Raw genomic sequence first — 23,935 nt, 5'->3', positions numbered from 1 at the left:
ATTTACTGTAGAAAGAGCAGGCCTAGACTGGGTATAACTCATGACAGAGGGACAAATTATGTGAAAATGTGAATGCAATGACAGTTCCAAACTGGAGTGAGTGATCTTTTCTAGATTAAGCTGTCGTTTTTTATTTAAAAAAAAAAGAATGGTCATTTGATGGAAGTGGTATAGAAACTTCCCTTTTTCATTTCCACTTCTTTTTGTTTTCACAGGACAGATGCTTTACTTGTGAAGTTGTCTCTAGTAATTGGCAAAGAAGTGTTTTACTCAGCATTATGGGGGAGTGTCCTGGTTAGTCCTTCCATAAGGCTGCCTGCCTCCCTTTTTGTTGTTAGTCATATCAACAGAGAATTATCTGGAAAACAGCAGAAGTATATGCTGGGAACTGATACTAAGCTCATGGTAGGTTACACAACTGGTAATGTGTGTTCTTTGTATGTGTTTCTAAACAAACAATTCTAGAAGCATGGGCAAACTACAAACTAATCATACACTCATGAAGGTGATACATAGCCATCCTTGGATGTCCTTTCTCAGATCATTTTCTCTGGCTGTGTTGATCAACAGCAACAAATCTAAGAATAATAGGGACCATGTGAAATCTCCCTCAGTTTAACTGCTTTGGAAAGGGGGTGAGTTTATATGCACCAGCAGAACCTTGAACTGGAACTGCATTGAATCCCTATTTGGAGGAACACACTTTTCGCTGAAGGCAACCATAGAATCATAGAGTTGGAAGAGACCACAAGGGCCATCGAGTCCAACCCCCTGCCAAGCAGGAAACACCATCAGAGCACTCCTGACATATGGTTGTCAAGCCTCTGTTTAAAGACCTCCAAAGAAGGAGACTTCACCACTCTCCTTGGCAGCAAATTCCACTGTCGAACAGCTCTTACTGTCAGGAAGTTCTTCCTAATGTTTAGGTGGAATCTTCTTTCTTGCAGTTTGGATCCATTGTTCCGTGTCCGCTTCTCTGGAGCAGCAGAAAACAACCTTTCTCCCTCCTCTATGTGACATCCTTTTATATATTTGAACATGGCTATCATATCACCCCTTAACCTCCTCTTCTCCAGGCTAAACATGCCCAGCTCCCTTAGCCGTTCCTCATAAGGCATCGTTTCCAGGCCTTTGACCATTTTGGTTGCCCTCCTCTGGACACGTTCCAGTTTGTCAGTGTCCCTCAGTGCCCACAGAGTCTTCAGTATAGAAAAATAAGAAAGCTACATTAGTTAGACGAAATGCATGTTTGATCGAAAGCTGGCCCTAGTTCTGCCTAACTAAGAAGGAGGTGAGGAGAGCCATGCTTGCTCTGTCATCTCTGCAGAAGAGAGAAGCAAAAAGTGGGATCAAGGAAGGGAGAAGTAAGAAGTGAGGTCAGCAGTCCTAAGAGTCTGGCATCTGAAAAAAATCACTACAGGTTAGGTGAGAAAGAGAGTCTAGGAAGATTATGGGGATTACACTCTTACCTACTTTATCCTCATGCAGACCCCATCAGCCTTACTACATCCTAACACTTCCAACAACTTCCCATTCCCTTTGCCCAAGGGAAGCTTGTGCCTCCGTCATGCCCTCCACTACCAGGTATATTCCTTGGAAGCAGAGGGGTGTATTCCTCAAATGCAATTCTGTTCTTTTCTTACAGGTGAAAGCTTTTTGTGTGTCAATGCTGGATTCAAATGTTCTTGTGCAAAGGAACACTTTGGAAGTGGTTCTCTTCTTCTTCCCATTTTATTCATCTTTGGTAAGGAAAAGACTTAACTTTTTGTGGTCCAACTTGCTACACTGACAGGCAAGTGCAAGGGAAACCTGCATAGGCTTTGTACATTTTCTGTACATGCAAGTGGTGCCTTGGTTTCCAGTTGGGTTTATTTTTTAGTTCTCCCCCACCCATTCCAAAATCAAACAAACCATTGGTCTCTGTGTAGGTATTCTGAAGATGTTTAAAGAAGGGGCAGCCCTGTACAAAATTCTGGTTCTCTAAGGAGTTCACTGCCGTATCTACCACCAAAACAACATGCTGCTTTAGTAACTGCAGTTTCTTGGCCACCTCAAGGGACATTTAATGCAGATTGCATTGCAATAAATCAAGTCTTGAAGTTGCCAGTATCAGAACTATGGTTAGGCTGTCTTGGTCCTGATAGACATGAACAGATTGCAGCTTTAAAGTGAGAGGAGTTTTATGTTGCAAATTTTTTTATTGCCACACCACAGTGCCGGTGGCTTTGTTTGTTTTTGCATTTCCTGGCTTTTGTTCGAGGAAACTCACCTATATCTGACTTGTTTGTTCTTTGTTTAGGATCCCAGTGAAAGTGCTGTCACACTGTCTAGATCTGATATAGTCCACCTTCTCTCAGCATCTGCCCAAACTCTCTTAAGAAGAGATATGTCACTTAACAGAAGGTTATATGCATGGCTGCTAGGTACTGTACAAATTATAGCCACATTATCTTTGTGTGTAATTTTTGCTATTGGTATTCAGATAACTTTAGTGCACACTCTTGAAATAGAATGTTTAAAAACTCCAGGTTTCATCTGTATTTATGGACCATCTACAGCAGAATACCGTTTTTTACAACCTTTTTTTTCCTGGGATATTCAGGGAGTATACAGACATCCCCAAACACTGTATTATATGCATCTTTGCTGGAATTGCCTTACACAGCTACAGCTGCAGGCCTAACCCCACTTCCCTGGAAATAGGCCACACTGAATGCAATTGGACATACTTCTGAGGAGGCGGGGATATGATTATACCGTATGTAGAGAAGTGCCATTTGTGTTACCTTGCATAAGATTTTGTGTGCACAAGCGTTTCCCCAATGGAAGGGGAGTACCACAGAAGTATCAATTAGACCAGGGGTACCCAACATGCCCCCCCCCCCCGCCATCACCTGTGGCCAAGCTGGCTGAGGCTGATGGGAACTTTAGCACAACATCATCTGGAGGGTGCCACATTGGCTACCACTGCCTTTGTCTTTGAAAAATTGCACCCTTTATTGTCATACATTGCTTACTCAGTGACTTAATTGACAGCTTGCTTTCTCAGTAATTCAGGAATACCAAGTAGAAAGTTTAAATTAATAGAAGGCTCCGTGTCCACTGTATTATGAACTATTTTGTGAAACAGAAATCAATATTAAGCCAGACAGTTGATTATTCACTTTGTAAGACTGGTGGGGTTAAAGGTCTATATTTCACTTACCAGGTAAATGCCATGGATCAGTAGTAGAGGACATGCTTTGTATGTAAAAAGTCCCGGGTTTAATCCTTGGCATCTTCAGATAGAGCTGAGAAACAAACGCTTTTGTCTGAAACCCTAGGGATCTGTGGCCAGGCAATGGAGATGATACTGAACTAGATAGAGTGAGTGATCTGGCTGTGTATAAGTCAGATTCCTATCTCCAGATCACTATTTTACATCCATACTAGATATTGCTTATGTGTGAGGGGAAAGTGTATCCAACTTCATGTCAGATTTTAATAGCACGAGCATAAATCTGACATCCTGTTTATTACATTTTATTTATTCAACCATTTATGGTCTGTTTAACACCTTAGTCTAGTAAAGGTGCACAATAAGGTCACAAAAAAGATACAATGAAGATAAAATCAGGTTAAAAGAAATCAGAAAAGGGTACTGCTAAAATAAAGCACCAGGCGTTCAACAACCAGCAGGCCTGTCTGAACTCAGCTGGAAGAGAGCTCCAGAAAATTGGGCCCTCAGTGCTGGATACACAGCTCCTGTGGATGCACTTTGGTCTCAATATTACTCACAGGAAGTTAGCATGCATGTATTGCATCTATAGTAGTAGCTCATATTATGGGCTTCCACCACCTACAGTATCGAATGTGACATGTATGTGACTCTACAAAAGACCAAAGAAAGTTAAATGTACTGCCACACTTTCTTTTAGATTGGTCCTGCTGCCAAATTAAGCAAAATCCCCTGATTCCACACTGATGGCTCAAGTGCTATTAATGTCGGAAGGGAAAAGCAGTTCAACCTTTGTCATAGTTGTTTGTGCCGTTGATTTAAAAGTATATTATATTGCATTCATGATATTTAATCCACTTTCATATTTTCTTTATTTATCATGTTCTCAGGTTCTGATATCAAGGGAGGTACTTTTCTACCAGATCCGTCTATTTCTATGTCCTTAGAGGACCATGCCTTCTACTTTTTTGGGAAATATTCCAAAGATCTTTTAGTTGAGGTGCGTAATATTCCTTGAAGAATGTAACCTATATTATAATAAATTCCCTGAAAGATACATTCCTTGTTGCCTAGTCACCCATGTGCAAGCTCAGCAGCTCATAGGATCACATATGGGAATTTTGGTGGTAGCATCCAATCCCAGTCTCAGTGTGTAGGTACAGCAGGAGGAAGTGGCACAGCCATGTCAGCAACTGCATTTCATTGCTGACATCATTCAACTGTCTCTACTAGTTATGCTTCTTTTTTGTAGCTCTGAGTGCAAGGAGGAAGCAGGTCATAATACTGGAACTGCAGAAAAATCAACATTTCCATTCAATTCATAGAGTCATAAAATTGTAGTTGGAAGGGACCCCGAGGATCATCTAGTCTAACCCCCTCTAATGCAGGAATTTCAGCTAAAGCACCCAAGACAGATGACCATTCAACCTCTGCTTGAAAACCTCCGATGAAAGAAGAGTCCACCAGCTCTTGTGGGAGTCTGCTCCGCTGTTGAACAGAACGTTCTGTCTGATGTTTGATTGGCATCTCCTTTCTTGTAACTTGAACCCATTGATTTGGGTCCTTGCCTCTGGAGCAGGAGAAAACAAGCTTTCTTCTTCTTCCATGTAACAGCCCTTTAGATGTTTGGAGATCATAGAATCATAGAGTTGGAATAGACCACAAGGGCCATCGAGTCCAACCCCCTGCCAAGCAGGAAACACCATCGGAGATGGCTATCATATCTTCTCCCAGTCTTCTCTTAGCCAGACTAAACATACCCAGCTCCCTCAAACATTCCTCATCAGGTTTGGCTTCCAGATCCTTGATCATCTTGCTTGCCTCCTGCACACGTTACAGCTTGTTAATATCCTTCTTAAATTGTGATGCCCAGAACTGAACACAGTATTTCATATGTGGTCTGACCAAGGCAGTACAGAGCGGTACTGGAAACTATACTTCTATTGATGCTGATTCCTAGTTCTAAAGGCAATGTGGGGGAATTGTCTGCTGTGGGTAGGAGCTATTGGCTATGCTCTTTCCCCTGTCCATGCCAAACCACATACTACTTTAGCCGCTGCAGCGCAAGCCACTATGTCTTCTCTGCAGTTGCAGGAGAACCACAATGTTAGGTTGTAAAAGAGGAATTCTGAAAATGGCTTTGGAATCTGCCATCAGTTTTCCACCCTTCTTTTCAGTCGGGGTTTGGCTGTGTATTGAGATTAGCAGTAAGCAGTAAGATTAGAGTAAGTGACAATGTTAATGCTATTTTTGCTTCCAAATTCAACATTTGATTGTTTTAACAGGCGTTGATTGAAATACTGCATCAAAATTTTGCAGAATCTGACTTGGAGGAACAGCATCATGCATATTTGAGACCATTCCGCATTCTGATAAGCCTACTTGACAAACCTGAAATAGGTAAGAAGGAAGTCTCTCAAGAGAACTAATACAAAAATATACTTGGCTACATATATTTGATTTCCATTTGTTCTAGGTTTGTGCCTTTAGCAAGCATCTGAAGTGGGATGACAAATGATGGTTAAAGAAGAAAGTTAAAGAACTAAGTCACAGCTAAAACAAACCATAGCCAGCAACAAATCCTGACTGCAGAGTATTGTTTGTTGGTTATAAACAAACCATACCAATTAATAAACTATGGGTTAACATTACATGTGAACAGGCCAATAGATGGCTAAGCAAAACAAAAGACAAACTTTACAGCTTCTTTGCCAATAGGTAGCAGGATGTAATTCGCTCTACGCGGGGCTGCCCTTGAAGCTGTCCTAGAAACTCCAGCGGCTGCAGAATGCTGCAGTGAGGCTCCTCACGGGGTCTCTGCCATGGGAGCATATTCACCCAGTGCTTTTCCAGCTTCACTGGCTCCTGGTGGAGTACAGGGTCAGATTTAAGGTGGTGGTTTTGACCTTTAAAGCCCTTCATGGCCTAGGACCTCGTACCTACGGGACCGCCTCTCCCAGTATGTCCCACGGAGGACCTTAAGGTCCATATATAGCAACACCCTAGAGGTCCCCGGCCCTAAGGAAGTTAGATTAGCCTCAACCAGAGCCAGGGCCTTTTCAACACTTGCACCGGCCTGGTGGAACGCTCTGCAGGGCCCTGCAGGATCCGATTTCTTTCCACAGGGCCGGTAAGACAGAGTTGTTCCGCCTGGCCTTTGGCTTGGAATCAACTTGATCCCCTCCCCCTCTTTTTCCTTCTGTGATGGAACTCCTATTTGGGGACTTCCCTGGCTTTTTTCTGGCCCACGTAGGTACAGTCTGGATAGTTGGCCTTGGTGAAGATTTGACGTTTTCATCCCCAAAAAGTTTTTGATTTGAATTTCTACTGAAATGAAGCTGCATTTTAATGTTGTATTTTCACTTTGTTTTTAAGTTGTATTTTAATCAATTGTTTTTATACTCTGTGTTAGCCACCTTGAGCCCAGTCTTGGGGGGGCAGGGTATAAATAAAAATTATTATTATTGTTATTATTATTATTATTTGTTTGTTTATTATTCTTATCATGATGAGTCCCAATAAGGCTTGTGCCCAGATCACTAGTCATGTGCTTCAGTATGCCTCCAGGATATGCAGGAAACACACTATGAACTGACCTTTGTTTTGTCCATATCAGCTTTATGGCCATAGCTTCATATTGGTTTTTAAAACCATCTTGTCTCTAGATTATGTTCTGAATGGCTGTCAACCTTGGCTGCTTGAGTAGCTCTTGTGGATTTCTATTGTGGAAATAACATTTCTGTTCCTAAATGTTTAGAAGTAACTGTAATGGTTCTAGGGGTTGCTCGTGCGTAAGCCTGTGCCAACACCTGGCTGGGTTGCCTGAGTGAACCTTTTCTGTCCGGACAGCCACTCTCCCGTGGCTGTCTCAATCGCTGGCAGAATCCGTCAGTGGGCGTTTCTTAAACTTCTTCCAGCAAAGAAGCTCTTTGACGCCTAGTCTCCTCCTACTCTCTCTGCGCGAAAGCCTTCTGCGCAAGGAGGGCGTAGGCAGCGGAGGACCTCTACTCTCCCTGCTGGTCCCCAGCAAGGCGTCATGTGACCGCCTCGCCGCTTCCCCCATCTGCCCCTCTTCTCCACTGGTGCTACGCTGATTCTCTTCCCCAGAAGATGGGCTGCCTCTCCCACTCCCGGGACGCTCTCTGGAATCCCTCTGGATTTTGCTCTCTCCCTCCAGCACTGATGGCAGTTCCCTGACAGTAACTGCCAAACTAATGTTGCATTTTCAGGGTCTCTTGTGGTTTAACTGTTAGATGTTCTGCAATCCTGCTTTTTCCTTCTCTCTAATAAAATAAGGAAGTATATTCCATTGGTATGAGCATGCTACTGTTACTTCACTTTTAAAAGCCTGACATATAATAGAAAACTACCATTATTTCATACATCTGTGCAATATTTAAATATAAGAGAACCTGTGGCATTATTTCTATCCTTTTGAAATATTGCTTGAAATTGGTGTATAGGCTACAGCAAGCAAGATCTTCTCTCAAAAGTATTGTTTGAATTTACCGTATTTTTCGCTCTATAACACGCACCAGACCATAACACGCACATAGTTTTTAGAGGAGGAAAACAAGGAAAAAAAATATTCTAAACGAAACAGTGGATGTATGATTTTTGTGGTTCATGCTGTGGCCACAGACATGTGATCTGATGGTGAGTTTGGGGTAGCCCAATGCAAAAATCCTGAGGATCCATGTGGATCCATGCTTTGTAACCACGTTTTTGCACCACTGCGACCCCAGGCAACAGTGGGTGCATGATTTTTTTGGTGCAAGATGTAGCCATGGACATGCTATGTGATCTGATGGTGAATTTGGGGTGACCCAGTGCAAAAATCCTGAGGATCCAGGTGGATCCGTGCTTTGTAACCACGTTTTAAGTGGGGAGGGAAGGAAAAGCACTCAAGGGACAAGGAGCACGCATGGGGTGTGTGGAGAAGGATGCTGCTAATAATGCTATTTAGCGAGCTGAGTGGGGAGGAGAGAGGGACAGAGAGCCTGCTTACTTTAAAGGAGCCAACCGGACAGGAGTGTAAGCGGCTCCTCTCCTCTCCCGCTTTGCTCCTTTAAAGCAAGCAGGCTCTCTGTCCCTCTCTCCTCCCCACTCAGCGGCTCTTCTCCTGCTTTGCTGTTTCAAAGCGAGCCACGGAGGAGGGAAGGAAGAGGAACCATGGATCCTCTGCTCACAACTGCAGCAGACCCCCCCCCCCGCCACCCGCAGGCATTCGCTCCATAACACGCACAGACATTTCCCCTTACTTTCTAGGAGGAAAAAAGTGAGTGTTATGGTGCAAAAAATACGGTATTTTGAGGAAACCTAGTGCAGATGTAAAGAAGCGCTAGCCCTTCTGCTTTCAAAGGAACGGGTTGTATTTGTTGTTTGTTCTGCTCTGAGTAGACCCATTGAAATTAATGAACATTACTTACTTGGCAGCATCTATTCTTTGAAACTCCCTGCTTATTGACATCAACCTTGGATGTTCTCTTTTCAGTGCCTGCTTAAAACATTTTGTTCAGATAACAAATCTGTGGAGAGGGGACAGGCCACAATAGTAGCTCAGAATAAATGTTGTATAATATGAATCGTTGCAGTCATTGAGGGGGGGGGATACATATATTTCTAAGTACTTGCAGTGGGTCTTGCTGAAGTCTTGCTGAGGAATATAAAATAGAAGAAAAGCTCCTGAAAAATAGTTGTATTAGTTTGTTGCAACAAAAACAAGGATCCGTTGCTTTAAAGACTAAAATGTAATGCCATAAGCATTCTAAGCTAAAGCCTACTTCATCTGATGACCTGAGACCAGTACAGTACTCAGCTTCTCACTAAGAATATAAAGGTTCTAGGAAACAATTTCTGATCACATTGTCGGTTTTTAATCATTCCAGTAAAAATGGAACAGGGCTTGACAATTATCTACATAATTCATTGGGCCACTAAGAAATTGGGTTTCTATTTCCTTCTCTTCTATGCTGAAATAAAATATTGCCACTCATTATGATCAGACTTCATTGTATCTTTCTTTTGTTGAAGGACCACCAGTTGTTGCGGATTTGTTTCTTGAAGTGATCAGAGCATTCTATTCTTATTGCAAGGATACACTGGGTTCTGATCTTAAACTTAGTTACAGTCAAACGGGAAATGTCCTTACAAGGTATGCTTTGGTCTTTCTTTTTCTTTTTTTGCTCTGACATTAATCAGGTGCCTAAAAAACACTACTGGGATTTGATTTATCTCCCCACCCCCACCCCCACCCCCGCTAGTTTCCTGCTGACCATGACTATTGTGTCATTGCATTTGAGTACCCAAATTAGCATTTCCCTGAAAGTAAATTTCATTGAAATTGAGCATTGAACTAGAATAGTTAGACAGTTAATATGTCGATCATTTTTTTTATAGGTAGTGGTGAGTGAGCACCCCTGCACTCAGTTTAGAATGGGCACACTGCAAGCAAATTGTAATTAAGGGTTTGGTTTTATTTGAGACTGCATCAAGCTGAGACCTCTCAATTCTCTTGATGATGACATAGGGGGAAATGGCTGCAGGGCCCCTTGTTGGATTATCAGCTGCAAAGGTCAATTGGAAATGTAGGTCCATTGATGCTGGTAGTCCAGTAGGGCTTATGGTATCATGGCAACTACAGTACATAACCCGTCTTATGGTCAGGATGCTGTCAGAAGCATATGCAGCAGAAATCAACAACAGCCGATGAGACATAGTTCCCATTACCCTGCTAGATTTCTTATTTTGCAATATATATTTGTTCTTTGACTTCTGTCCTTAATACTTCAGAATGCTTACTGCTGAATATTTACTACATTTGTTTGACTCTTGCTGTTTTTAGTGCAATCAAAGAAAACAAGAATGCATCTGAGATAGTTAAAACAGCTAATCTGTTGATCACATCCTTAAGCACGGATTTTCTCTGGGATTATATGACCAGATGTTTCGAAGACTGCTTCAGGTAGCGTGCACACTCTCTCTCTCTATATATATATATTATGCTGTTAGTGTTAGAGTCTGAACTTTGCTACTTATTCTTGACCTACTGTGTGTTGTATGTATTTCCTATGAAGTTTTATTGTCGTACACCACTGTAATACATTTTTGAAAAGCATTATAGGAATCTTTCAATAGTCATATATATATAAGTGAGTGAGTGAGTAAATGGCTGAGAGAATGGTAGAACAAATTTGAATTAAATGAGTTGGTTACTTTACCTAAAAAATATTCAATATATCCTTTTGAACCTGTTGGACAGTTCAGTTGAAGATAATGTTTGAATCTTAGTTTTGTTTGTTTATTTATTTCATATTGTTGATGAATTGCTTCCTATGAAATTTCTTTATTTAACAATAAAAGCATAACTAACCGAAACAATAGTTTTCATATGCAGGTTTTAAAAATCTTGTTTTGTTTGTTAACTTTTTATCTTATTAAAGGAAGTCAGGTTAATTCATCCTTTATCCTTAAATGTGTATGCATTTTCATGTCTTGGCATACAAGATCCTGGCCATTGATATAATGTATAAAACTTAGGGATGATATGCTGCTGCAGTGTTCACTTTCACATCTCTTCAATGCTTGAGCTTTATTACATTTCAGCCATAAATATTGAAACATTTCTTAGCAGCATTTCTACCAAAAGTAGCGAGCAAGATAAAACATCAGTGCAGTTCAGTTTCTAAAAAGTTTCTCAAAACCACGCTTTCCCTTTCAATTGCAGAAATAAATCTATGCAGACACAACTTATGACGAGGAATGTTGCAACCGTTTCAGAACTCTGCACTCTACTGATATTTCTTCTAGATGTAATACCATTAGTAAGTCAATTTCCATGTGTATCCCTGCAAATAAACTAATTATTAAGAAAACGCATTTTTAATTGCCAAATATCTGATGGTGCATGGACACATTTGTCATTTGAAAAGTGTTTTTTGCATACTAGTCTTGTCTTTATTATTTGCTCAACTTTTATGACTTAAGTCTCACACATCTATTAAAGAGCTGTGGAATGATAGGTTTTGTTCGAGGTTTTGTACATTTATGGACAGCTTTTGTGCCCTAGAAGAAAACAAAAGATTGATAATTTGAGCGGGGGGGAATATGCAATAATCTGCAAACTTGTTTTTACAACCTCGTTTAATATTGGATAACTATGTATGTGCTGTGTTCTTTAGCTGTTCTTTAGGTTCAAGTAAAGTGACTTCTCTAGGGTCTATAAATTATTTTATTAATTATTTACTTAAATTATTTAATATAACCTGCCATTCTTCAACAAGGCCCAGAATGTTAGCAACATGAGTAAAAGCAGTTGTTTAAAAAATGACATCAAAGTGTACAAGAATCAATCTTTATTTAAAATGTTAACACAATAAATAAGATTAGAAGAAAGATGTAATTGGTTGCCTGTATATACATAAAACTTAATAAGCAAGAAGAACTGATTTCTAAATTAAATGTACGTCATTTAAGAGATTTGCTTATTTGAAATGTCTTGTTTTTATAGGAACTTTATTCCGAAGTGCAGTCTCTCTATCTGCCACAGATGCTCTGCTGTATAGTGCAATCTCTCCTTGAAAACATGGAAACACTAAGTTTACCAGAGCTCACTCATGCCTTAAGGACATGCTTCAAAGTACTTAGCAAAGTGCAGATGCCCCCTTCCTACCTAGGTACTGATACAGGAAGCTCAGACACTGTAGGTATTAAGAGATGAGTTTATGTCTATAATAAATTTTGTGAATTGATTAATCAGATTGTTAATGTGGCCATTCATTATGCTGTACTGTAGTTCTTATGCTGTAATGGGACGCTTCGCCTCCCCCCCACCCCACCATCCTAAGTATTAATCTAGGTATCAGTACTATGTTTCTTGCAAATAACACAAATATTCAGTTTGACTTGTCATGTCAAGAGTCTGATGCTTATGGTGGCTTTCTGCACTTGGCCCAAAAGGCTAAATATTCAGTCTCATACATGATGAGAGGTGTAGGTGCTTCAGTACAGTATTTTGCTATAGCAATATTAATATTGGAATAACTATCAACCGCTACAAATATCCACTTCTCAGGGAAGGTAGTGGAGAGTTTGACTTTTACAGGGAGCAACCTTGCTCCTGCTTCTCTTGTGGCTTTCAGTACCACAGAGAGAGATATGCTCCTGGACCAGCTCCATCGGATGGGGATTCTGTGTTACACTGATTCTGATCCTATCTACAGGACCAAGTCCAGAAAGTTGTATTAAGAGATTGCTTTTTTTGCCCCCTGGTGGTTACACTAAGGGATGCTGCACTGTTTTATTTCAAATGGTATTTAATATTGATATGAAGCTGCTGGGAACATTCATGAGGGCAAAATGGCATCAGTACACTGAAACTCAGCTCTCTTTCTCCATAACATCTGAATTTGTGTAATACTTAAAGCAGAATATGCCTTTGCATTTGAATAGCACAAGGATAAGTTCCAGACAAATATAAATCCCCACTGTTTTCTACCAGATATGTGTCTTTGTTTCATGTAAGGCAGTGTTCAACCCCACATCTGTTCATTTACTTATAAAAATATTTATATGCCTATAAAGAAAATAGCAAAGTGGTTCACAACTGTACATAAAGCCATACAATAAAAACCATATAAAAGGTTTACATCAGAAATTGGATAGCTGTTGTGGAAGTATATATTTCTTGTTTGCTTGCACAAGCCTGATGGAATAGAAAAAGGTTTTACCAGGCATTTAAAACATGTAGTTAAAACATGCAAGGATATTTTAATGTTACTCATGTATGGTTTTTGTATAGAGTAAACCTCAACATTCACATTTGGGTCCACATCCTTGCATTATTTCAGAGCCCCACGAGGGAAGAAAACCAGGAACTGACTACAGAATCCAAAGTGCTCCAGAATGAAGATGACGCTCTTTTTCCTCCACTCAAGTCTGAAGACAGTGGTATAGGCCTTAGCACTTCATCCCCAGAGTTCGCTCAGCACTTGAGAATACCTAGGGTAACTCCTGAGAAAGATGATGTCTGGAAAAAGGGTGGAAGCATGCAGAAGACCTTGCAGTGCATCCAGGAGCTGGTGGCAAAATTTGCCAGCAAATACGTATTTGTCGTTCATCTACAAGATCCCAGTAATGGCAGTGTTCTGTCAGTGCATTCAAGACAAGGGGAGAAAAAAGGAAATCATTATCAAGCTGCTGGAAATATTTCCAAGAAAAGGAGCTCATGGGACTCCAAGCAAATAACTGTGCCTCAGTTTAAGCAGATGCTAACAGACCTATTCACTGTCCGAGGGTCATCTTTTAAACAGAAAGATCTGGATCCTCCATCTCCTTCAGAAGAGCTTGGTGGTGAAAGGGGGAAAAAGGAAGAAGAATGGGACATTGACCAAGTTATGCTTGACTTGGGAGATATGAGAGAAGACTGTAGAGAGGCCTTTGCAGCTATGTGCTACCTCTTATTGGATTGTACTACATTCCCTGTTTATCTTTCTGAGGAGGAAACTGAGGAGCTCCATTTGTCTCTCTTTCAAGTGCCTGGTAAGAGGAACATTATAATTTGCAGAAGAGTACATAATAAGGCAGTGTTGTGTATTCAATAATCTTCCATTAGAATTGCGCAAAAATAGTAATGTGATAGGGCTCTAAATTTGTAAGTGTAGGGCAAGGACCAGTTAAGGACATGTAGCTGGGACATGTAGCTTTCAGAGTGTTGGCAAAGAGCAAATAAAGACCTGAGTGAAGAAAGGATAGCCAGGTAAGTGTTGAGCGGATTGAAGGTTAAAGGATCAAATAGGCACAATCTCAGATTTGCTTTAACTGCATTCCAATGCATATTTACCTAGGAGTAAGTCCCACTGAGCATAATTGGACTTGTTGCTAGGTAAATGGGCATTCATACCTTGGTTGCTTTCTTCGGCTTGGCATGTTGAGGTTTGGATGAGATCTCTGTCTAATTTGTCTGTCTCTGTCTAATTTGCATTTCCTAATTGTGCATTTCCCATGCACAGTTGGCCAATGACTTTCAGACGAAAAATGGGTTGATGCTTCCATCATCTTGTTTAGTAATGTGTCTAGCAATGTAATGTACTTACCTAGTAATGTTCTTTAGATTGTGAGTACTGCCTAAGGCTCTTAGAAGACCGAGGTATCAGTGTGTTTGGAGAAAGTACAAAAATACCGTATTTTTCGTCCCATAGGATGCTCCGTCCCATAGGACGCACCTAGTTTTTTTGGGGGAAATAAAGGGGGGGAAATTCCCTTTATTTCCCCCCCAAAAGCAGGTCGGGGAAACAGAACCAGGTCGAGGAACAGCGGGATGGCGGCGCTGCGCCTCCCTGCTGTCCCCAGAGCTTGTGGGGCTGGCCGATGTCTGCCCCGCGCGAGGGGCGCTCCGCATCAGGGTGCCCCGCCCGCCGGGCGGCAGGCTGCTATCTGCAGCATGGGGAGCCCTGCGGGGAACTCCTGCAAGGCTCCCCACGCTGCGGATGTCTGCCTGGCGCGGGGGGGCGCTCTGCTTCAGGGCGCCCCTCGCGCTGGGCAGCAGGCTGCTATCCGCAGCGTGGGGAGCCTTGCGGGGAACTCCTGCAAGGCTCCCCACGCTGCGGATGTCTGCCTGGCGCGGGGGGCGCTCTGCTTCAGGGCGCCCCTTGCGCTGGGCAGCAGGCTGCTATCCGCAGCGTGGGGAGCCTTGCGGGGAACTCCTGCAAGGCTCCCCACGCTGCGGATGTCTGCCTGGCGCGGGGGGCGCTCTGCTTCAGGGCGCCCCTCGCGCTGGGCAGCTATCCGCAGTGTGGGGAGCCTTGCGGGGAACTCCTGCAAGGCTCCCCACGCTGCGGATGTCTGCCTGGCGCAGGGGGCGCTCTGCTTCAGGGCGCCTGACGCTCCGGGAAGCAGGCTACTATCCGCAGCCTAGACAGCCCTGTGGGAACTCCCGCAGGGCTGCCTAGGCTGCGGATGTCTTTCTGAAGCCTGGAGAGCGAGTGGGGTCGGTGCGCACCGACCCCTCTCGCTCTCCAAGCTTCAGCAAAAGCCTGCATTCGCCCCATAGGATGCACCCAGATTTCCCCTTCATTTTTGGAGGGGAAAAAGTGCGTCCTATGGGGCGAAAAATACGGTATATTAAAAGAAAAAACTTTAATGGGATAGAAAGCAAACCCAAAGCAGCCCAAAGAGGACTAAACATGTTGAATAACTAAAGAATGTTGACTGCTGGTTAGAAAGGAAAGTGGTGGTTGTGGGGGAAAGGAATGGCTGGGCTGGCTAGAATCCTGAGCAGGATCACTTCTATATTAGAGAAGGGCAGAGCATCAGTTTTGCAAACAGAAGGCCCCGTGATCAATTCCCATCATTTCTGGGTAGTTCTGGGAATGTCCCCTAGAGAGCTGCTGTCAGACAGTATAGACAACACTGATCTAAATGCAGCTTCCTATGTTCCTATGCACTCATAGGTGAAGGATGCATTGTAACATTTTGTGGCACTTGCATATGTTAAATGATAAATGTTTGTCAAGGGGACAAACAACAATTGTACTAAAACTGGAGCTGAAACTATTTGTCTGCTCTCCTCAGGTGGCTGTGAATCCAGTTTTCCCCTGTGGCTCAAATCCCTGATGACAATATGTTGCTGTGTCAATGACTGCCACATTCAGAATGTGTCCATCTCTGTACTGCTAGAAGTAATTAACCAATCCCAATCATTGGCACTGGTTATTGAAGACCGAGTAAAGCGGTATAAAGTTCCTGGGCAGAACCCCTTCTTTGGAAGGCTGCAGATGGTCACAGTCCCTCCTATTGCACATGGGGTTCTCAAACTTATTTCGGAAAAAACTGATTTCTACCAGGTAGTGTACTAAAATGCACGCAAAGCTACATTATAAACTTTTCATCATGCGTTGGGCATTGTTGTTTCCATGGAAATGGAATGCTTGTAATGTGCAAGTGGTTTAATGTTGTTTACTTGTTTCTAGCTAGCACTTGTGCCTCTTAAACAAAATGGCAACTGCGACTCTGGAAGAGCAGCCGTAATGGTGTTATGGGGTGGGGAAGGGAAGGGAAGGGAAGGGAAAAGACATCAACTTGCAGAAATAGCATGGGATGATATTCACTAGAGGTACAAAAACCAAACTCTATCCAGGATGAAGGTAGCTCAGCATTTCATTCTCCAGTGCTGATGGCCAAACCATTGTAACCGGCCAAGAAAGTAAATAGACACATCCTGCTGAAGTACAAATCATTGCCCATTTCCTTGCCGTATTAACTTTGAAAAGCACTTACAAATAATCCTTAGTAACAATTCTGTATTAAACTTTGCTTCACAGTCGCATAGAACTAATAAAATACAAAACACAAATTATATTAATGCACACGCATATCCTGTGGGGGCTTTGCTTTAGCAGAAAATGATTCTGCTCGTGCAAGTTGGGGCACCCAAATTCTGTAATTCTTCCTTGCCTGCTGCAGTGGGGCAGGGAGTTTATGTGCGATGAGAGTGCGCTGACTTGCTTTCCACTACAACAAAGTGAACTTGGAAAGAAAGAAATTGTAACATTTTAAAGAAATTATTATATCTTAACTGCCCTTTAAAACAAATATGCTTTCCAGTGGTATTCATCACTTAGATTATTCTGCTGTATAGGGGTGTGGGGTGGCGCTGTGTATGTTAAGGGTATTAATACCTAGCTACTGTGAAATGCATTTTTGCCCTATCAAATGGCATAGTTTGACTCGAGGTGTACTGTTTTCTGTGTTCACATTATCTTTTGATTGCATTAATAAACATGGTGCTGTATTATGGTGTGTGGTATAGAAAACCATGAACTATTTTCAGTAACACAGATTCCTTTAAACCTGCCTGAAAGTGTGGTTTTTTATTTTTATTTTTATTTCACTACAGAGAGTTGCTCAAGTGCTTTGGAATCAGCTAAACAAAGAGACGAGAGAGCATCACAACACTTGTGTAGAGCTGTTCTACCGTCTTCATTGCCTAGCTCCATCTGCTAATATCTGTGAAGACATTATCTGCCATGCATTGCTGGATCATGATAAAGTAAGGTTTATTAAAGGTTGTATAGCCTAACACAGCACCCTAGTTTTGTGGGGCGGGGCAGGGGGCATATCACAATCACTCCTAGAACAGATTTTGGGGGGAGCATGTGTATAGAAGGGAGAAAGTACCTTTGCCCGAATAGAAATCTTTGCTTGATAGGGTGCACGGGTTAGATACCACCTTATGTTTTTGGAATATCAGTGCAATATATTTTATGTTAAACTGGAGTTGTTTTGAAAACTGTGATTAACATTCCTTTCTGCTAAGACTTTTAAGGGACTCCATTAGACCCCAGATTGATACTGTTTAAAAATAAATAAAAAGGTGCGAGAAGATTAAGGAAGATCAGTTGTGTGTGGTGGAACATATGCCTTGCATGTTGAAGGTCACGGGCTCAATCCATGGCATGTCCAGTCTGAAAAACAAAATGTGTCTTGAGTAATGGAGCATTGACAAACCAATTGGAAACTTCTGAAGAGTTGCTTCCAACCAGAGTAGGCAGTCCTAAACTGAATCAGCCATTGGCTTCATGCAGTTTCACACAGTTCTTTGGCGGCTGCCCTGTTAAATGTGGCTCTTCTGTCCAGTAGACAGATGCTGTCTCAGCTCCACTCTTGGACTAGTCTCCTATCCCTCTTGAGTAAATATTGGTCAAAATCTTCCTTCTTACACTGCATAGGCTACCTGTAGCCCTAGGTTGGCAAGCACTTTGGGTAGCTCATTAGGGCAAGGACTGAGAAGCCTTTCCTCAAACCACAGTTTATATTTTATCCCTCCTTCTGGGTTTTGAGGAGTAGATGTAATTAACTGGATAATGAAGAGCAGATTTAATTAACCAGCCTACTTGCTAACAATACAGTGATTTTCTTCATTTTTGGAAGCATAAGTAGCCACATGTTCACTATAATCGTTCCATCAAGGCTTCATATTTCTCAAACTAAAAGGAAATAGAGCTAAGCTTTTAGAAGAATATTCATTTCATTCTGACTACTGCTATTTTCAAAGAGATCTCAAACATTTTTCTTGTATTGAGGGGCAAGTGGACATTCATCAGCGTATTCTTGTCTTTCCATAATTATCACTAATTTATGTAGGCTGCAAGGCTGCAATTTTAAATCTATGTAGTTGAATATATCAAACTAGCTCATAAACATTCTTTTTGTTCTGATTTTGCTTTGGGTTTCTTTCCTCCTAAGGGGACAAGGCTGGAGGCACTGTTCCGGTTCTCTGTCATGTGGCATTTGACCAGAGAAATCCAAGGCAGCAGAGTCACTTCCCACAATCGCTCTTTTGATAGGTATTGCTATTACTTTTATGTCTATTTTGATGGTGTAGGTTTAAATTACATTTACTTTTAGTCATTGAACTGAAAAGACTACAGTTTCATATGTACCCAAAATGTACCTAAGCCAAAAAGTATTGTTGTTGTTCTTCGATGGGCATCTTTAACATTGTGCTTAGCTTGTTTTCCTATAGCTCTATACAGAAACCTCCCACATTTGCACACTTAAGCTTGCTTTCAACCCATTATTGCAGGCCAGCCATAGCTTCTTCCCTACTTGATGTGAACATCCATACTTGTGTGTGTGTGTGTGTGCGCGCGTGTACACACACATACACAAACAACATTCACCTGTTTCTCCAATTCAAAGATTCTTGTGTTCACAACACCACCATAGAGGTTTCATTTTCTGCTGGTGGTCCTTAACAAACAAATTGAAGAAGGCAGAGAAGGTTACTATTGCTGGAAAAGCTATTTTTAAAATGTGTCTCTCTTTTTGTAAACTAGTCTTCCAGCTCAACATTTTAACATAATTCTATGTCACCTTGTCACCTTGAACAAATATTACTGTAATTTCTCCATCCAGGTCTCTCTTCGTTGTGTTGGACAGTCTTAATAATTCGGATGGAGCTATTGGTGCTGCTGCACAGGGTTGGTTGATACGAGCGCTGTCACTTAATGATGTTGCACGAATTCTGGAACCCATCCTTCTGCTTCTGCTTCATCCCAGGACACAGCGTACCTCTATTCACTGTGTCAAGCAGAAAAATTCAGCAGGTAAGATTTCACTTAAGAAGATTCCTTCTCCTTCAGGTGAAAGGTCCACCTAGTCCAGCATTTGGTCTCCCAATAGATGCCCCTGGAGAGCCTTCAAACCATGCACTAAAACACACACCTCTCTCTCTCTCTCTCTCTCTCTCTCTCACACACACACACACACACACACACACACACGGCAATGCTATATTTAATCCTGGAGGTTTCTTTAGCCATCAAGGCTAGCAGGAAGTGATAAGTCTTGGCCTTCCATGAACGCTTCCAATTCCCTTTTCAATGTGGTAGGTATCACTACATTTTTTTGGCCATGAATTCCATAATTTACATGTTATGGGCAGTATATTTCTTTTGTATTTCCTGAAACCACTCCTAGTCCTTTTCATGGGCTGATCCAGCCTGTAGTAGTATGAGAGCAGGAGGGGGGGATATTTGTTAGGCATGCCACCTTTTGGTCTAAACAGAAACCCCAAGCACAGAAAATGTTGGCCTCTACAGGGTAGAAGTCTAAATTTGCCTTCTATGTAGTACACCTTGACTTAGCTGCGCCTTAGCATTTGCCATTAACAGGTGCCGTGTGTGTGTGTGTGTGTGTGTGTGTGTGTGTGTGTTCCTCCCTTCATATCATCACACAGAACTCAGTATCTAGGGGTGAGTCTCAGACATTTAATTCTTTTTTTTTAACTAATAAAAATTGTTTGGCATTTCAAAAGAAGAAATAAACAATATTAGTCAATAACATAGAGACAAGCATATGAAGGTCATGCATAAACAAGATAGTTCAGAATCCAAGGCATTGATAAAAAGGGTTGAGGTTAAATTTTTAGTTACCTGGATGAAAGCAGTGATCCTCTCAGAAGGAAAGCACAAAGGAATAGCCCAGCAATGGCAATATTTATATCCAAATTTCCTGTGAAGACTTAAGGTTTATTATACATTAATATAATTAATTGTTATCTGACCCAATTACTAGAGAGAAATAAACTATTTTAAAAGAGAGGCTATAAATCCCCAAGTATATCTGGCTACATTAAAGAAATGCATTTAAATCCCAGCATTAGTATGTCTGATCATAGTCTAAACAATGTTATAACTTTTGCACATAGCAAAATACTTGGTGTATGTCTGAGCATACTAAGAGTTGTCATTTAGAGAGTTTATTTCAGCTTTGCTGTCTTTGTGAAAACAATATTTCCTGGCTAATTGGGTACAATTAGTAATTTGTAGCTTTTATGATAGGTGTTGTCCAGCTTAGTTATTGTTCTAGGGAACAATTTAAAGGTTTATTGTTTTAAGATAGGGAAGGGCAAACCAGAGGATCAGTATGTGAGCATGGCTTATCTCTCATACCTTGATGTGTATATGAGCATCACAAAGATACAAAAGGATGCCATCATTTCCAGTGTAAGAAGTCCAATTTGTTAAAGATCATAATCTACAAATACTAGCCAATACGTGTTAATTTTTATTTGCTGTATTTATAAATGGCTGCCCAAGAACATTGGACTCTGGGTGGCTGGCAAATAAAATGATAAAATATCATTAAAAAATGGTTTGGAGCATCAACAATTTCAGGCCAAAAGAAGAATAAAATCAGACACCTAAAACTATACAGCAGATAGACATTGCTTCAGAACATAGGTCCCTTAACAACAGTCTATTGTGAACACATGGCACAGTTGCAAAGAAAGAGGGTCACCCATTGTGTTCAGATACTGGGACGTGAAAGCGGCTGCTGTCTGAAGGCTGCACCTTCACTACTGAATGAGTGGTCACTTTTTTAGAAAGGCAATTTTGCTTTCTTTCAGAAGACATGCGTTTCTGGTACAAAAAGAAAAAAGTCCCTTTCCAGAAGTCCTTGGGGCGTTCTGAAAGCAGCTCTGAAGAAAGTTTGCCACTGAGCCAGTTTACAACTGTGGACAGGGAAGCCATTTGGGCTGAAGTTGAAAAAGACCCAGAAAAATGCCTGCTTAAAAATGAACTGGCTGTAAGTGATCGTTATCGGTGTGCAGAAGCTTCACCAGACGTAGACGAGGAGGATAATAGTGAACACACAGAGTCTGCTGATACCAGCACTGGACCTACGGATAGTGATAATACATCATCCTTTTCTCCTTCTCTGGACCAGCAGGATATGAACAATGACGAGAACTACAGTGGCTCGACAGACGACAAAGAAAGCATGAAGCTCGTTGGTTCTTCTAATGTTTATCCTCCTGAAAGTTCCAAATCTAGCACCATGCTCAATCTGGTACGCGCAGATTCTGAGAAAACTCAAGCATCAGAGTCTCTCTCAAGCGATGACGAGGTGGATTTGGAGCTTCAAGCCCTTACCACCGCTAGGTTGCTAAAACAGCAGAAGGAAAAACAGGAAATGGCCGAGGCTCTGTTTAAGCACATTCTTTTGTACCTGCAGCCGTATGATTCCAAAAGGGTCCTATATGCTTTTTCTGTACTTGAGGCAGTACTCAAAACAAACCCTAGGGAGTTTATTGAAGCTGTAGCCAGCACTAGCATGGATACTAGCTCCACAGCTCATCTGAATCTCATCTACAATCTTCTAGCCCGCCACCAGGAAGCTCTGGTGGGACAGAGCTTCTACGGAAAGCTTCAGACTCAGTCACCAACCGTGTGTCCCCATTCACTGTTAATAGAGTTGCTGACATACCTGTGTCTGAGTTTCCTGCGCTCTTACTACCCTTGTTACTTAAAAGTGACTCACAAAGATGTGCTTGGCAATAGGGATGTCCAGGTCAAAAGTGTTGAAGTCTTGATAAGAATGATGGCGCAGTTGGCTACAATGGCCAAATCATCAGAGAGCAGGAACACAGAATTGATACGCAACTTGCTTGGCAGATGCAAAGTTCAAGAATTTGTCCTCCTTTCTCTGTCCGCTTCTATGTATGTAAGTCAGAAGTGCTATGGACATACAATGGCCAATAAGACTAATGGGTTAAGTGAAGAGTGCATCCTTGAGGAAAGCCTAATCAACTTTGGTCCTGATCAGATTTGGAGCGAGCACCCGTTGCAGATTGAGCTGCTTAAACTTCTGCAAGTGTTGATAGTCTTGGAGCATCACCTTGGACAGACTCAGGAGGAGGTGGAAAATCAACCAGGCCTATCTAAGGAATGGCAAAAGTCACTTAACTTCCAGGAGGCCATTAGTGCAATGCAGTATGTGCATCCACACCCTATAACCTCGCAGGGATTATTTGTGTCTGCCGTAGTCCGAGGCTTGCAGCCCGAGTATGGCTATGGCATGCATCCAGCTTGGGTGGGTTTGGTTGCATATTCCTTGCCATTCTTTGGGAGATCTTTAGGTTGGACAGTGGCACCGTTTATTGTACAGATATGCAAGAACCTGGACGAACTTGTCAAACAGTATGAATATGAAACTCTGAAAGTGTCACCAAAGTCATCTGTAAGGTAAGAGAATGTTGTTCATAAAATCTGGCTTTTTCATGTTTAGCTAATTTAGCTGTTGGTCAGTATGGCTCATTTTCTATTTGTAAGTTTCCTTAAATTATTTGTTTGGTTTCTTGGGGAGGGGAAGGATGTAGGAACATAAGAAACTACATTTATATCAGGTCCGACTCTTGACTTTCTAGCCCAGTATTATCTACTCTGGCTCGCAACAGCTCTTAGGTCTCTGGAAAGAGGTGTTTCCCAGCCTCACCTACCTGACCCTTTTAATTGGAGGTGTCTGGGGTTGAAATGGGCAGCTGATCTTCTGCATGTAAAATACGTAATTTCACTGAGCTATACAAGCAAGACTTGTTTCAGCTTCTCAGTTCCACCAGTAGGGGAAATGTCCCACTCAATTCTTGTGGTGTCTCAATCAGATCAGGCTTTTCCCTGCCACATTTTCATCATCTTGCAAAGTTTGTCTGGTATTCCCCCTGCCCAAAAACCACTGTTGCTGTCCCCTCCCATCCAGGACAGATAATCTACACACAGCTCTCTCTTTGCTTTTATGAGTTAGCCAGTGGGCAAACTCTCCCTAGATAGCAAAGCATCAGCAGATAACTGGCTGGGTGGATTAAAAGCATAGCGTGCAAAGGAAAGGTTCTAGCTTAATGGAAGTGAATGCGGGCTATCCCCTAATTTCTTTACAAGACTGAAACAACCAACTGAATTGTTAACTTTCTCCCCAAAGCATGAATTCTAAAAGGGAAAACATCACACCAGATTATCCTCTTACCCTTTTGGAAGGACTAACCACTATTGGCCATTTTTGTCTTTTGGATCATCCAAATCAAACCAAAAAGGTAATGATGTTGTTGTTTTTCTTGCTTTCTTTTGCTGTCTAATATATACTTTTGACAGGTGATGTTTCCAGTTATTAAAGAATATCCATTCAAACTATGTTGAACTTTAAGGGTGTTACTGGATTGAAACCATGACAGCCTCATATTAGGAAAAGATGGAATAGTGAAATCAAGATAAGCCACAGTTAGAAATTTCCTTATGTGACTGTGAAAATGTTCTTCTGTATCAATTTCATGATTTCAAAGATAACTACTTTGAGTTTGTTGATTTAAAATGCAGCCGAGGGAACAGCGGGTATTTTAGTTTAAAGTATGTTTATATAGTCTATGCCTCAATATACTATGAG

The 23,935-nt window shown here is 41.7% G+C and overlaps 1 protein-coding gene across 3 annotated transcripts in view; it reads left to right on the top strand.

Annotated features, from left to right (window-relative positions):
• Window positions 1-23,935, top strand: part of DOP1B (DOP1 leucine zipper like protein B) — a 64,666-nt gene that overhangs the window by 13,751 nt on the left and 26,980 nt on the right. For 2 of the 3 annotated variants that reach the window (XR_014525393.1, XM_083500159.1), the window contains exons 5-20: window positions 216-405; window positions 1,646-1,744; window positions 2,300-2,423; window positions 4,108-4,217; window positions 5,503-5,617; window positions 9,251-9,371; window positions 10,062-10,181; window positions 10,944-11,040; window positions 11,727-11,918; window positions 13,066-13,756; window positions 15,788-16,059; window positions 17,112-17,264; window positions 18,461-18,561; window positions 19,133-19,323; window positions 21,129-22,746; window positions 23,477-23,588. Coding sequence is in view for 2 of the 3 variants with exons in the window: in XM_083500159.1 (XP_083356285.1) it covers window positions 216-405; window positions 1,646-1,744; window positions 2,300-2,423; window positions 4,108-4,217; window positions 5,503-5,617; window positions 9,251-9,371; window positions 10,062-10,181; window positions 10,944-11,040; window positions 11,727-11,918; window positions 13,066-13,756; window positions 15,788-16,059; window positions 17,112-17,264; window positions 18,461-18,561; window positions 19,133-19,323; window positions 21,129-22,746; window positions 23,477-23,588 (4,306 nt within the window). In the remaining variant the exon portion in view is untranslated. The remainder of the gene's footprint in view (window positions 1-215; window positions 406-1,645; window positions 1,745-2,299; window positions 2,424-4,107; window positions 4,218-5,502; window positions 5,618-9,250; window positions 9,372-10,061; window positions 10,182-10,943; window positions 11,041-11,726; window positions 11,919-13,065; window positions 13,757-15,787; window positions 16,060-17,111; window positions 17,265-18,460; window positions 18,562-19,132; window positions 19,324-21,128; window positions 22,747-23,476; window positions 23,589-23,935) is intronic. The other variant, XM_083500160.1, reaches the window with a different exon arrangement.

The sequence above is a fragment of the Podarcis liolepis genome (genome assembly GCF_965112155.1).
Source record: "Podarcis liolepis genome assembly, chromosome: 4".
NCBI lineage: Eukaryota > Metazoa > Chordata > Lepidosauria > Squamata > Lacertidae > Podarcis > Podarcis liolepis.
The sequence above is the reverse complement of the archived record's forward strand: the minus strand, read 5'-3'. Positions and strand labels throughout refer to the sequence as shown.